The sequence below is a fragment of the Montipora foliosa genome, chromosome 2 (genome assembly GCF_036669935.1).
Source record: "Montipora foliosa isolate CH-2021 chromosome 2, ASM3666993v2, whole genome shotgun sequence".
Taxonomy (NCBI): Eukaryota; Metazoa; Cnidaria; class Anthozoa; order Scleractinia; family Acroporidae; genus Montipora; species Montipora foliosa.
The window spans coordinates 8,437,293-8,453,323 of NC_090870.1; the positions used below are offsets into that span (position 1 = coordinate 8,437,293).

The window sequence follows — 16,031 nt, forward strand, 5'->3', positions numbered from 1 at the left end:
CAGTAGCTCAGTGGTTAGAGCATCCGACTAGATCACGGAGGGTCGTGGGTTCAAATCCTATCCGGAACTCCGATTTTTCCGAGTTTCTAATGGATGCAATTTCACAACATATATGTATAAATAGTTAATTTTGTCATCTGAGTGTCAATTAGCTACATGATGGGATGCTACTAGTAGGGGGTTAATACTCAGGTCGCGCCTTTTACACGTGTTTTACGATTTCCGACGATAGAGCGATTTCCCATCACGTTTGAGCTAAACGGTGAACGTAAGCCTTGGGAATAGCGTTTTAAAAAATGTACCACAGTTTGGCATTTCTCACTTGCCGATTGTACAGTGGCAGTGCATCGGAGAGACTTCTTGAAAAAGAGAGAAAAGTTAGACTCAGAGAATTATCATGCTTTTATAAAAAGTATCAGCGCCTGCTCTTGGCCGTTCACCGTCAAGAAGTCCCAAGGCTTAGGCCGCGAACCAACCGCTTGGCTTAGGGATCAAACTGGCTCCGGCCGGACCAACACTTAGGGTCTTTAAATAACTGAGGAGAAAGTGCTGCCTTTGTAATGACATCTGCAAATGATTAGACTCTCTAGTACCTAGACTCCCGGATCAGGAAAATAAACATTTGGCCTCGTCGCAAATGTTCATAACCCTATGGGACGCAAAAGAATCCCGATACTCTATATAATTACAATCCATTACCTTTAGGGTTACAAGTCTAAGGCATTACAATCCGATAATTTGTGAGTTACATCTCTCGATCCCTTGTTCATGTTCAATCCAATAATTTGGGCCTTGCATTTCTCCCTCCTTACATTCTATCAATTTGTCGCAAGAATCCATCCATGGTCTCTTGACGGTCTGTGGGTTACAAGTTTTTTGGAAGGATTTTTAAAGGAAAAAAATGGAATTTGCGGATACATACCCCCAAACAACTTAAACATCAATGAAAATCATAAGAAAGTGGCTCATTACTCCACGTGACCACGATAACGACGGACCGGACCTCCGACGTCCAATTTTAGATGTGGTCTGCTACAGGCATCTCACGTAACAAGTACTCTCACCGCTGTGCGAACACTATTGTTGACTTCATCAGTAATTAAAAGGGTTTCTTTCTTGTTACATTGCAAATGCCATCTTCCAATCTAACTCAAGTGCAAACCACTTGCCTTAAAAAAATCTGGGACAAAGGAATGACTACCACGGCCACAAAGAGAAGATCACAATAGTAATGGAGGCCACAGGCTTAAGCGAAAAAATGACTTATTTAAAGAATGACAATTTGCCTTCACTATTTCCAAGTTCTTTTTTCAAAGGCGTCTTATCCATTTTTGCGTATGCCAGTTACTTGTTGCAAGAGACCATGAATTGATATTCTCTTGCTTGTTGTCATGTTATTTATAAATTTAGTAATTAGGGGGCTACAACGTGGCGAAGCGCTGACCAAAAGAATCGCGGTCTTTCCACTGAGACGAGAAGATGCCAGCGGTCAGCGGCTCTCCACAATCAGACAGCTCTTGAAAATTTTATACCGAGTCAAATTTCCCACTTGGATCAAGAAATACCTTAATGAAACTGGTCGAAGACTGGCGGACACATTCAGAGAGCATTAACCTTGCAACACATACCAAAAGTCCATCACCCGAGAGTAAGATTTACCTAAGTTGGCCTTGTCTCCATCAGCGTCCGAAAAGTGTCTATATTTAAACCAAGTTTTGCGTCAAAGTAGATAAAATCAGCTAACTCAATGTTGTATCCAATTCAAACTCTTTGGGAATAAAACCGTCTGTTCCAGGTGTTTCCATATCATTCGAATGTGAATGCTACATTTTAATGCAAATACAATAAACAAAGAATCTTAACTCCAGGAGATTTGAATAAAAATTATTAGACTTGAGCCTGCAGGAACATTTTTTTTTGCTTAAACCTACATGCAAAAGAGGTTTAAGGGTCAATTCGATACAAAATGACCCCTTAGCCTCGTTTATGCGGCAAAACCGCTGATAACTCCGATGAGGGCTATTGGGTACAACATCGAGTTAGCCGATTTGGTATATTGTTTACTTTCCTGCGAAACTTGGTTTAATTAGAAATATACACTTATCTGACGCTGATGGGGACAAACCTGACGCCAGATTCTTACTCTTGGGTAATGGACTCTTGTGTAAACATAGATCTCCCTGTTGGCCGCCTTTTTTATCACACCCCTGAGGACATTTTAGCCTCTGTCTTCCGGTCTTAATTGAGGCCAAGCAGATTTTCAAACACCGAACTCTATACCCAATTTCAAATTCAAAGTCAGCGCACACCGTTACTTATTTTGCTTCGTTTTCATTTGAACGTTACGAAGTGCGTGTTCTTTTAATCGCCTTTTAAAACGATGAAATAGAGGAGCACCCTTAAAACTCCTGGTTTGCTTTTTAAAAGTGTTTTTCAACAAGATCTTAGCGGTATTCTTCCTTCTTTTCCCTCAGTTTTCACAAGGTGTCAATCAATCCTTATGGCAGCCAAATGCACAAAAATCTAATGCCTTGTTTCGCAATCGCCACAATTTTCGGTAGTAAAGAACCTAATTACATTTCTATTTTAGCTTTTTGGCACAAACATGGCGTCGATGACATAACACAAGAGTCAGGATACGGTTTTTACTTTCATTTAATTTCAGTGTTGGGGATGTCGCTCACTAATTACTCTTCCTTACAATTTGGAGATTTAATAGCGAGTAAAGTGCGCCATTGTCATTATCACTTAGCTTATCTGTTGAGTAAGGTGTGGTATTCTCAAGCAGCACTTCTTGCATATATGATCCACAGAAATCATACAACAAAAGGGGATCATGTGAATCAGATGGGTTTCTAGTCTGCATTTTTGTGTCCCAAACATTGAATTGTAGAATAATTTAACTCCATATACTAATAAAAGAAAGTCTAGTCATTGAATTGTTCAAGGAGTCAACTTCCCTTTCTTAATCCCAACTGTATTTGAAGTTCTGTCACGATTTTGTTGGCCTTTATATCTAATATTATCAGAAAGGTTATCTCAAACACATTAAAATAAATATCAGTAGTTCACAAATGGAAATATTATTCGTTAGTAAGACAATTAGATGCCAAACCAGCCAATCACTGAATGATCAGGCAAAAGTGGCGATACCTTTGTCAGCTCCTCGAGGCCATCTGTTCCATCTGCTAAAGCACTCTTAATGCAAACAGGCCGGAAACCACATAACTAATCCGATCGCAGACAAAATAGCAAGAGCTGTATTTCTTCGAGAAATCAGGGTTAGGAAGTTCATTCTTCGCCGAAACATCAACGTAAAATATATTAACCATGAACAAAGGGAAATGAAAGCCGGTGGATTAACTCGACACCTTTGGCGAAGGATAACATATATACAAGTACATACATCAACTTTAGTAAATCACAATGGGCGATATAACTATTAAAGCTAGAATTTGAAAAAGCTAGTCACAATCCAAACTTATTTCATACATTTTTCAATTCTAATAATAAGATACTAAAAATATATAAAGTCTTGGTTTTTACTGAAAACTTGTGGTTGTCGAGGCGGATGTCACATGGGATGCCCACAAGTTGTGCGCATTCCAGTCGCAATTTCCTTACTGATAAAAGAGAAATAGGTGTCACTGATGATATTCAGAATATCTGTATTTGCCTGAAAGCGTGTCGAGGTTCAGTCTTTCCATTGATTCGTTAACTGGAAAATTCAGGCTTTTGAAGTCATCTTCCGTAAAACATTTAGCTTCGTGCATCGTAACGGATAGGACATAAAAGTCGTGTTCATTCACAGCTAAGGCCTACACCGATTACGCAACCACTCAATGGCAAGTCCTCTTCATTCACCAAGGAATTTGCCCGTCACTGCCTCGTTCATTGCCACGAGAAATTATCCCAGTCAAGAACCCAATATTGGAAAAGCACTCGCCAGTTTTTCTGTGATCGCCTTCACGCTGTTGGGAAATATGATTATCATTATTTTCTACATCAGAAACTACAAAATGAGAACGGTGACGAACAGTTTGGTTGTCAACCACTGCCTCACAGACACACTACTTGCCTTGTCAGATATTGCACGGTTTGATTTCACGCACTCTTTTCGCGTGGAGGGGAGTGCTATATTTTGCTCAATGTATGCGTTTTTCGACAGCTCCTTCCTCGTGGCTTCATTTTTAAGCATGTCTTGCTTAGCGCTGGACAGACACATGGACCTCCTGCGGCATACTCGTTTTAGGAGAATAACCAAACGTAGCGTAGCTGTTCTTGTAAGTTTTGTTTGGCTGCAGTCCTTACTCGCAGCTGCTCCGTGGTTTAACTTTACAAAGTCTGGTGAAATGAAAAACTGCAGTTCATCACTTGGACAGTTCCCATTGCTCCTCGAGGCAGGATCCTCAATCAAAGCTCTTTCCATTCTGGTAAAAGTAACTTGTGTTATTCTTCCCTCCGTCGGCATCTTTTACGTTTCGTTCCGTATTTTTAGCTCGAGAAGGCAAGGACGGAGAGTAGACGTGCAACAGCAGCCAAAGATTCGACGCCGTCACTTTTCAACGAAGCATTTTGCGAGCAGGAAGTCCTCACCAGCTGAACTGACAGCGGTGATCTTGCTTGGAACGTATATTGTTTGTACAGCGCCATTTCTGGTCGCCGTTACTTGTACCATATTCAGTCCAGAGAGCCCTGCCTTTGCCCCAGAAGTCATATTCACTATCTATCTCGTGTTTCGCCTAAAAGGTTTTCTATTTCCAATCATCTACATCACAAGAAACCGAATTACTTTTCATTCCGTTAAGAAGCTCGCCTGCTTCAAGTTTTGCGGTCCAATGTCGACAGTAGCCTACTTTGTGGGCGACCTTCCAGGGAAAATCTTGCAAAGAAATTACAACCGACAAGAAAGGAGACCTCATTTCAACAGAGGGCAAGACAATGTGCTACAGCTGAAAATTTTCTCAAGGACTGTTAGAGTATCAACAAATGATCTTACGGATCTTGCGAAAACGAAAGAAAATCCTCACGAAACTCAGTAACGAAACAGCGATATAAATGCAAAACCGCTATCCGAGAGCATGGCTCAACTTGCTGTGCAGTGCGCAGATTGCAAAGAAAAACATTTGCTGAGTTTAAAGCAATTTGCAGTGAATTCAAAGCTAATTTACTAGCACTTTAAGTTCACTGTATTTCAGTGTTTTTTTTTTTGTATGTTACAATATCTTGGCCAATATCCAGTTACAAATTCGGTAGTCTGAAGTCCACAATCCACATTCCGTGACACAACAATAGGGTTCAGTGCGATCGTGGATATTTGTTTACATTTAAAACTGTTGTTAACGGCATTGATTCCAATCAAAACCAGAAAATAGATATTTTGGAAGTCTATGCGATGATATTTAAAAATATTTATATTTAACACTTTTTCTTAACAATACTGGGAGAATTATTGCGTGAAACGAAAACACAAAAACTCGTTTCTGGTCACGTCTTTTCGACATGAATCTGTCACGTGGTTTAGTGGTCATGGCGATTGCCTCTGATGGAGTGATACGGAGTTCGAATCCCACTTGAACTGCCTTCTACGCGAGAGAGAGAAATCATACGCATGCGCAGCCAGAGCGCGACCCGAAAAGAAAATTATAATCATCAAAAAGTCACAAGAACTAAATTTGTGAAAATCTGGAATTTGCTGAAATTGTCTGAGAGCTTATTACTAACAAATTTCCAAGTTAAATTTTGCTGAGATCATCGCAGTTATGAACGCTACTTAAGCAGTAACGAAAGGCGAACCTGAATTTCCTTTTCGTCACTACACTAAAGTAGCGTTCATAACTGCGAAGATCTCAAAACTTCCCGCAGTCCAAATGTCTTTAAATACATTGTTCCTTAAAAAATGTCCCTTGCCAAAAACAAGCTTTTTAGTGCACACAATCACGAGGTGCGCGATCGACAATTGCGCTTATGACGTGTCAAAACCGAGATGCGCATGCACGTATGACGTAATTCAAGATGGCACTGGAAAAACAGAAGAACGAAAGTTTACTAAAGCTCATCCTTTGCACAGCATACCAAAGATTAGAAATTGCGTTCGACGTTAGGAGAACGCAACGAGATATAGTACGTAATAATGAACTTCATCTAGTTCAAGTGTCTAGTCTTCCAGCCATGGGGCACTGTAAATTGAAATAAACTCAGGTTAACGCAAATCAAATCAAATGTTGGTTTTTGACAAGATGGGAAAACCGTAGTACCCGGAGAAAAAAAACCTCTCAGGGCAGAATAGTGAACCAACAACAAACTCAACCCACTCATGACGCCGAGTCTGGGAATCGAATCCGGGCCACATTGGTAGCAAGCGAGTGCTCTCACCACTGCGCAGTCCCTGTTTCTTTATGAACTGCTTATCAAACATCATATCAACGTACCTGGCAGCATAACTTATTCTTGGTTTTCACATGACGTCACGGTCGCCATGTTGGAGCCCCTAAAAAAAGAAACGGCGGCCATGTTGGAGCCCCGGCGAAATCTATATTATTAAGCAAGCGTTTTCTTTTGTTTTCGTTGAAGAACATGGCTGTTGATCACGTGAGTGAAAACCAACAATAAGCCCGGTGGTTTCTTGGGGTCTCCTCGCCACAATTATTGTAACATACATCCCTTTTTTAGATTAATGACTTTATCATCACTATTGATTGTCCTTGGAACACTATTAATTTTGTGCCAAATAAACATTCATTCAATAACAAAAATTCAAGGGTTCAGCAGGTCTTACAACACCGACAAGAGGGAAAGGCGGCACAGGGCGAGACTGGAAACCAAAATCGAGAAATTATGTTTCAGGGTTTGCAGTTTAGCAAGTGATCGGTGGATTGGAACAAAGCTTAACAGAACGTAGGTCACGAGGACATAATTGGGCGTTGTTCAGCAAACTTGGATTTACATTGCACTGCTAGATAATCAGAATTATTAAATTTTCAACCTCGGTTAATGGATTTCTCGTGCTCCGATTGGTTTCCTCAATCTCGGGTTACCAGCTCATATACCTTAGTTTGACCTTATATGGCAATTGATTGTGTTAAGCATTGCTAAGCCGGAAAGCGAAATTTCTCTCTGAATACAGAGAAAAAGAAAAACTTTTTGTGGAAAGTTTGGATCAATCCCGACGTTTAGAAGTACGCGAAAAGGCAAGAAATGTTTTTGTGATGAGCCTGCGTTTGTCTCACCACATCACATCTTCATCAAGTTCTTTCGATTTCCCTCGGATTTTTTCCCTTTTTTCGCTCGTATTTCTTACTTCCAAACTTTGGAGTTTAAGGAATTTAATTAAACAATTATTCTTGTTGAATATGAGACTGTTTATAGCCAACTCGGCACTACGCGCCTTGTTGGCTATTTACCATCTCATATCCATTATTGGTTCTCTACTCTGCTCCGAGAAGTTCTCCTCCGCGTACTTCGGTTTTCACCATCTCCTCAAAAACCAACCAACGAAATGATTTGAGTTGATTTGATTTCTGTACAGCGGTGTCCCCAATTAGTATCCCAGCAATAAATACAGTTGACAGTTAAATAAATTTCGTTAGTATATACTAAAACAGTGGATAGCGTTGAAGGCGCGCTCTGATTGGTTGCTTAAACTCCGAATATCCTTTGTTATTATTCAACACATTGTGACGATGTCCAAATATGGTCATAGCGCGCTCAATATTCGTCGTGCGTACCCGACAGATATCCTGCGATATACGTAAGATTGTGTGTCGCCAAGAAAAAAGAGTAGTTTTTCCGGCTTTTTTTCCAACAAACGTAGAAAATTGTGCTTTGTCGTCAATGTGTGGAATAATAAAACAATTATCTTGCTCAATCTTGCGGAATATTGCCTGATTTTAGCCAACTCGGCCTACGGCCTCGTCGGCTAAGTATCAGGCGATATTCCGCGCGATTCCGGAGGATAGTAGTTAACTATTTACCTCCGAGAAACTCGCACTGGAATTGCGCCCGAAAATATTGTCATCGTTGCAGGCATAAATGGGTTAACATCATCTTTTTGTGCTACGTTATCTAACTGTTTTAGTATATATTTACTAAAACAACTATTCACCTCAGTGTCGGTGGCTAGTGGTGGATATTTTGCGCGGTAAATATCCACTTCGGTCCAGAGTTGATTATTGCGCGAGTTGCTGTGTGGAATTTGCGCGACCAGGTTTTGAAAATACTTAATAACCATGACCTTTATTTAACGTGGTCAAATGTACTTAGCTATACTGAGCTACTTGCAGACATACCCCAAAAATAAAAGGAAAACATCTTTGAAATCAAATCCTTAAAATTCTTGTACAGTTGGCGGGCCGAATTTGGACAGAAAGAGCGGGTTTAGTAAGCGCTTTACAAAAGAAATTTTTAAATTACTCTTTAAAAAACTGATGTTTCTCTTGCTTTAAAGGATTGACGAAATGCACCAGGCCTTCTTTGTCCGTCCTCTCCGGCGTGGAAAACTTCCAAAAGACGTTGTAACACAGGCGCTGGCCATTTTTAGGTGCGTGGGTGACTGGATTGTGAGGGAAAGACTTTTTTTTTTTAATTTCAAAAGATTGAGCGTCGTCCCCTAAATTGTGCATCTATTTCAAGTATAGGTAGCCAATCAAACAATATGCGTTACCCTTCTTAAGTGGGCCGGCTACCAGTGCGAACGAAACAGAAGGCGGTCTGTGAGGAACTGATTCGAAGTATAAAAACAAGACGGGCAACTGCGCACGCGCAGAGAACAATTTGGTGATGTAATATTCTATTCCACTACCAAGACGATGCTTTTTCTAAACGCTTTGTTTAGATTTTTCGACGCGAGAAAATTTAATGTTACAACATTTTATGATTCTTTATTTGCTCGCGCGATTGCGAACATGTTTCCTCAATTTTCACAAATGCAATTGCTAAAAGACTATCGAGCCAGATTTCATCTGGCGAATCAAGTGAAAACTGTCACATGTGCAATTTTGTTTTCGTGGTTTTCGTGTACAGAAGGGACTGGTAATAAAATGGGGTGAACGGTTATCGGTTGCATTGATTTTAGAGCAAATTGGCTTGTGCGAAAAACTTCAACGAATAAGCGTAGCACAAAAAATTGTCACCTCCAGGGCTCTGATAAAACGCAGGGCAAATTGTCAGGCTTCGGCAAGGAAGAAAGTCGCCCGTTCCGACTCTTGGATTAATTATTTTTAGATGAAAAATAGAAACGGAAGAATCTTTCACGAATCCACAGAGGCGTTAGGCGCTCTGGAAAACATGAATTTCAAAACGTCGTTTTGTTTGAGGCGCTATGCCAAATCTCTCTTCTCTTGGACACTTCGAGGTTGCGCGGGTGCGTTGTTGAATTACATTGTGAGACTGTTTTGGGGGACTCATTTTCATCATTGCGTGCGCGGAGCAATAAATGAAGTAGCAAAACAGGAATATACCAAGAGCTGAGCTTTCTAAATCACCAGAGTATTGTACAATGGCAAGAGAAAACTCTTGACAATGGCAATTTTAAAACGATGGCTGGCTTGCCAAGGTGCAAAATTGTCCGAAAAACGAAAGGTCAGTGACATCGTGGTACATGCGCTGCTCTGACAACGAAAGTTATGAAGATTTAACCCGAAATTAATTGTCATCGTAATAGAATATACGACATACACAGTTGCTCGGGTCAAAACAGTCCCATAATGCAATTCAATAAGACTCTGGACCCTGGACCCTGTCGCTCGCGACGTCTATAACGTCTATGAGTTCGTGACGTGCGCCGGGCGTCAACCGAACTGACTTTAGATTTAAAAGATCATAAAGAACCAACATTTGCGAAACTCACAAATCCCTCCCAACGCCCCTACTTGACCCTCTTGTGTCTTCATATTTTCTTTTTACGACTATCATTCGATGATGCCTTGATTGTTTGAGGTGTTTTTAAATCTCAGAGAAAACGTCCAACACTTGTCCAAAAAGAACCCAACTAAACCATTAAACTAACGTAGACTTAAGGCCCATTTAAACGCTTTCAACATTTGCTTCAACTTGCATTTCAACATTGTTTAAAGGGTAAAAAATGTTGAAAACTTGTTGAAAGCGTGTTGAGTCAAATGTAAACTGACTTAAACTTTCATTCAACATGGATTCCCCTCTATCAACTATGATGGATTCAACATTTCGTTTGTTATGGAAAATGTTGGATGGAGGTGAAGCCATTAGAACAGTTCGTTCAACAATCGCAGAACACACTTGTGCTCACATCTGGCCGTAAATCTGGACAGGAGAGTCTGGTTTCTTGTTACTAGTTCCTCGTAATCAAAGTGTTGGCTCAATATTGTTGGCGCGATGTTGAAACCAATTGAACGGCCTCCACACAACTTTTGTTTTTGCTTCAAGATCTGCCCAACATCCGTTCAACTTTGTTCAATGCAAGTTAAAGCAAAAAATTGAAACCGTTTAAAATGGGCCTTTAAGAACGTTTGTAGCAGCTGGTCAATAATTAATGGCATCTTCAGTTTTCCACTCCATCCAGTACTAAAAGTACTCGGTTTCATCTAGAAACACGGGCAACAATCCTTGAGCGAACAATGTGGGCAAAATTGAACCACGAGGGAACAGTAATTCGCGTTCGAATGACGAACTCAGCTTCTCGTCATTTAAAACGCGATCCAGCAGCGTTTTAAGAAGAGGCTGCTCTGCCACCAATTCCTCTGTTAAGCTCTTAAAGGTGGCTCCGCTCGCGTCCGAGATAGTGAACGCTCTCTTGGCGACGACTAACACTTCTTGAAGTCGTGTGTTCATTAGCTTGCTTTGGGCAAATTCGGAGACAAAAGATGACGGACTCAGTGGGCGTCCGTATTTAAGTCTAACATCTTTGACCAAAGTCGACAATTTGGGACCAAGGAGAAGTTTTGAGAACGCATCCAAGTTCCTGGAATAAACCGACAGGGCGGAAAATTAAATAACTGCCAACAAGAGAGGATGACAGATAAATCGAAAACAATGAGTGGATTTGAGAAAGTAGAGAATAGTTTTTTTTCCAATCTATTTTAAGGTTCGCACCATGCTGTGAAAGTTATTTTGGTCTCGTTGGTCGCGCAGCCAATGATAATCAATCATGTATCTTCCATAAAAAGTCGCGCATGCATCATGACCACAGGCTAAATTTAGATTGTAGGGGGACGTGGGTTCAAATACCGCTCAGGGCAATTCTTCATGTTTTTCATTCGACATAATTAATCAGTTGATTTACAGGATGGGTTTCATTTCTTCATTCTACGGTCTATATAAATAAGCCTGCATCATTAACTTGATCCCTCTGATTAGCTGATGCCTAAGTTGGTGTTTGCCTGTGAATCGTTAGTCGATCCTTAGGTTTAAAGCTATGAAGGGGTTTAGGCTTTCCCATCTCACCCGTGATAGAATCCCGGGATACTCACGTTAGGCCAATTCACTATCTCGATAGCTGCGTTGCCAGCGTGGTTGTCCTGATAGTGTAGTGGTCATTACACCCTACCGGTGTTCAGGGGGACGTGGGTTCAAATCCCGCTCAGGGCAATTCTTCATGTTTTTCATTCGACATAATTAATCAGTTGATTTACAGGATGGGTTTCATTTCTTCATTCTACGGTATATATATATATATATATATACCTAATGTGGGAAGAGTCAATGCGCAAGGGTGGCGTCTCTTCCAAATACACGCTCGTTCATTCTTGTCATTTTTTCGCCAACCGTATCTGCGCAACATGATGAACGGTTTGAAGAGATCACTTAAATAACTTTCGAATGTTTCCGTTAGGTGTTGAAAAGCCCGCAATCATTCAGCATCGTTCCGCCAAAAATGGCCGTATTTGTTCCAAAAGAGGTCTATACGCAACGTTTAACTGTTGAGAGCGTCCTATCTGAGACGACAGCTACGGCATCAACACAACCACAAATCAAGAAGGTCATTGGTTAAAAAAAGGAAAAATACTTGTGCTGCACGTGCGGCACGAATTTCCGTGCATTTCTCTGCCGTGCTCCTTAAAGTAACAACGTGAAATCATCAAATTTTACGTTTTGACGACAAAGCGAGCAAAAAACAATGAACCATTAATTTCTAATTTTACTTAAAAATTGTTCGCCCCCATCCAGTTACAGGATAGGTCGCCCGTATTGTACACGGTGAACAAGACGGAATAGTCGCGAAATATTAGCGATAGTGCTAAGTTATATTTTGGAGTGACGCTATTGTTGACGTTGCCGTTGTCTTTGCTTGAACTTTAGACGTTTCCGCATTCTCTTGACGTTTCCTGCGTCGGCGTCATTTCCGGCATTTAATACCAGACGTATAAAAAGTACTCTAGTATAAATACGGCCAATATTAATGGTAGTGTCGTAAGAGATAAGCGTTGAAAACACAGACAAGATGAAATGAAAATAAGTATTTTGACTTACTTCTGCAGTAGAAGCTTCACTGGAGGGTAACTCTGACAGGCTTGATTTATCTGAGTGTTTTGTTTTTTCTGTCTTGAGGTGGGGCTACCACGCGGTGTGTCGGTAGATAGTTCCTCTCCTAACTAAAAAAAAAATAATAAAACTACTAGTTAGCCCGTTAGGCATCATTATAGCCACGAACTTGACTTACGGGGGTGCTTTTTAGACGCAAATCTCTCTCTTACAAGCTACTAGGGGGTTTAAGATACGAACGGCTACATCAAAGACATCGCCACAAAGAACGATTATTGGTTTAAAGACGCGGCTACACGAGCGATTTTTGTCGCGTCGCCTGCGCGCCAGGGAGATAACACTTAAGACAAATGTTGGCGACAAGTTGAAGGCCGCGCGAATCGCATACTTCAAGAGATCTGGGCACTATAAACATACACTCCTCCTTTAATTTCATTGGCTAGATACTCTTTACTCGCGTTGCAAGCGCGGACAAAAAGTTGCCGGGTGGCCATACTGGCAACTATCTCTGCGATTTTGTCGCGAAAGTTTCAACTCTGGCGACTTTTTTCTTGCGATTTTTTCACCTGTCGCGTCGCCAGTTCAAGGGTGGCTACACGTGTGATTTTCATCTCGCGCTGGCGACGCGACAAAGTTTGAAAAAAATCTTATCACTAGTGCCAGCAAAAAATCGCTCATGTAGCCGTGACTTAAAGACGAAAAATCGCCGTGCTGCACGTGTGGCAAGCATTTTAGTACATTTCGAGCTGTACTTCCCGGAATAAAAAAACAGAAACAAAAAATTATAAACGAGAAATAACCAAATTTGAGGTTTTCGACGACAACGCGAACATCCATAAGTGAATCTTTCATCCTCTATTTGTATTTTAAAATTTCTCGCGTCAGTAGAGCGTATTCTTCGCGCACATCGTTTCAGGTCAACAAGATGTAATAATCACAAGATTCCAACGATAGCGCGAAGTTACAGTTTGAAGTGACGTTTTCGTTGCCGTAGCCTCCGTCGTTTCTGAAACTCTCTAATATCACTTGCATGCAGGCACATTTTTAGCCAAAATAAAATAGATGAACACGTTAGAGAACGTGTCAAGCCTTTTCAAAAAAAAAAAAAAAAGGAAACGAATAAGTTGCTAGTGAAAGATTCGCTAGTGTTTGTTCACGTTGCTGTGAAAACCATTCATTTTGTAACTTTTTCTCTAAAATGTATGCCATTCGTTGAACTTTCATTCCAAAAGAATCTGGCAATTCAAAGACGACCCTTGATTCGAAAAGGTTTCCGAGTTTTAAGATTTCCAGCTGCTCCGAAATGCCATTAAAAAGAAAAGTTCTTGCTGATTGCCTTAGAGGGTTAGTTCGAAAAACTGAAGTGCTTAAGGCTCCTCAACTTGGCGCGCAACATTGTTTCGTTGCAAGTTTGGGTCGATGTTTCTCGTTTTTCACCTTGCATGATCAACTTGCCGCGCAACAAAAACATTTGTTACGGGTTGAAAAAAGTTGTTGCGAAAAGTAGAGCACGAGTCTACTTTGAGCAACAAATTTTGGCTTTGTTGCTCGTTTTTCATCTAGCTCACAACTTGTCACGCAACAAATGTGCTCGTGTACTAGCAAATCAACCAATCAGCGCCCTGCATTTCTTTAACCCGCAACAAATGTTTTTGTTGCGGGTCAAGTTGATCATGCAATGTGAAAAACGCGAAACATCGACCAAAACTTGCAACGAAACAATGTTGCGCGACAAGTTGAGGGATTTTGTATCTCGTATTTCGCCGCTTTTACGGAGCTAATGATGGGGAGTAGCAATCCTCGAATTCACCACTGGTGTCTGTTGCCAAACACACGAAAGAATGGGTTATTGCCCCAGCAGTTTCCTACTCGGGTTTTCGCCTCTGGAAAGAAACTGTTCTCTAGAGTAACATCAAGTGGTCTGAAATGGGAGCACAAAACGTACAACCTAAAGAGGTCAACTTGAGAACTTTCAAAACATCACGAGTGGCCATAAATCACGAAATGCGTGAGTAAGTTCATACGACTTTTTAAAATGTAGTATATACTGAAACCGTGAGATAATGTAGCAGAAAAACGTTATTTTAACTCATTTATTCCTGAAACGATTACAACATTTTCGGGCGCAAATTCCGCTCGAGTTGCTCGGAGATGAATAGCAAAGGATATTCGGGGTTTGGTTATTTACCGTCTCATATCCAACGCGCGATCATGGAATAATTGTTAATTATTCATTAAGCCATTGTTCCGTGATGTTTGTAGCTCACCAAGAAAATTGCGTTTCTTAGTTTATTGCTGGTCTTCTTTGAGTCTCTTCCAGATAGACAGCTTAAAAGCTTAAAATACCCTTGGCTGCTCCTGTGCAGGCGGTTTGAACAACAACATGGGGATCTCCTAATTAAAGGCTCATTCATGCGTAACATACCTCTTGCAGCACGTGGAATAACCACATTGGATTGTCAACACAGTTGATCAAGGATAAAACGAACTTGTGCAAGTAACAACTGTCTTGTGATACCTTGGAACAAGAGCTCTCGGAATCAGCTGCGAATAATACGGAAAAAAAATGTAAAGGAGGTCGCCGTTATGAAAGTGGTCTATACAGTAAGGTTCTAAAATGATTCCCCTTTAAGGACTTTTCTCATCCTCACTCCATTTAAACACCATGTAAGATACATGTTCTTACCATTATCTCCCCAGTGACTGCAGCCTGGTTTAGCAGAAGCTGCTTTTAAAGCAGCTTTGTTCTCCCTTTTCAGTGATTTCAGAACCGCCACTGCTTCTCCTTTGTCTGTTAGCCATTTCTTGTCTACCAGATAACACACAAGTCTTCGAAAAATAATACATTTGGTTAAGAAACCGCAAAAAGAGGAAAAGGGAAATTTAAAAAAACCAGCAACACCCAAGTTCTTGCTTGAACAATAGGGACTTAAAAGCCCCGTGCAAACAGACGTATATTAGGGAGCTTAAGCAACGACAACGGCGACGGCAACGAGAACGTCATCTCAAAATATAAATTTGCATTATTTTAATCGCTTCGTGACTATTTCAACTTTTTTAATATGACAAGGGTGTGGTAATTCCTCAAAGATGACACCAGTCGGAACGGCACTCCATTTTAGGAGAGAAAATAAAAATTTATCCTCAAGTGCTGACGTGCTTCATAAAACCAAAAACTTGGCTATTTCACGTTGTTGTTTTGCTGACGACGGCAACGAAATGGACAAAAGTGAAAAACGCACGCGCAGGGCGTGCAAAGCTATTGTTTTTACCCTCTAAATATGCAAATTTGTGACGTTCTCGTTGCCGTCGCCGTTGTCGTTGCTTAAGCTCCCTATTGTTGGGAGTCAGTTGTGTGCAAACGGACACAGCAACTCCAAACAATGGTTGCGGTTTGTGGGTCACACAACAGAGAAACACAATGTAACACTAGTGTTGACACTAGTGTTGACACTACTCTAGTGTCAACTCTCCAATGCGACCGCAGCCTCCTTGGTGTTTTAAATCCCGAGGGAAACTCTAAACACTAGAACCTGTTAACTCCCTAATGCGACCGCAACCAACGTAAGGACGTG

General features: G+C 40.9%; 2 protein-coding genes across 2 annotated transcripts in view; one reads left to right on the plus strand and one right to left on the minus strand.

Moving 5' to 3' along the window:
* Positions 1-3,842: 3,842 nt before the first annotated feature.
* Positions 3,843-5,042, plus strand: LOC137991141 (pyroglutamylated RF-amide peptide receptor-like). Its single transcript, XM_068836257.1, has one exon. It carries the CDS (start codon positions 3,843-3,845, stop codon positions 5,040-5,042), a length of 1,200 nt encoding a protein of 399 aa, XP_068692358.1.
* Positions 5,043-8,816: 3,774 nt separating this feature from the next.
* The window catches only part of LOC137992325 (uncharacterized), a 32,295-nt gene continuing 25,080 nt past the window's right edge, over positions 8,817-16,031 (minus strand). Inside the window, exons 12-15 of the mRNA XM_068837605.1 lie at positions 15,143-15,285; positions 14,882-15,000; positions 12,445-12,566; positions 8,817-10,936 (exon numbers count right to left, since the gene is read on the minus strand). Coding sequence (XP_068693706.1) covers positions 10,540-10,936; positions 12,445-12,566; positions 14,882-15,000; positions 15,143-15,285 — 781 coding nt within the window. The 3' untranslated portion in view covers positions 8,817-10,539. The remainder of the gene's footprint in view (positions 10,937-12,444; positions 12,567-14,881; positions 15,001-15,142; positions 15,286-16,031) is intronic.

Excerpts from the sequence above, each read along its gene's own strand:
- LOC137991141 (XM_068836257.1), top strand. The coding sequence starts at position 3,843 with ATGGCAAGTCCTCTTCATTCACCAAGGAATTTGCCCGTCACTGCCTCG.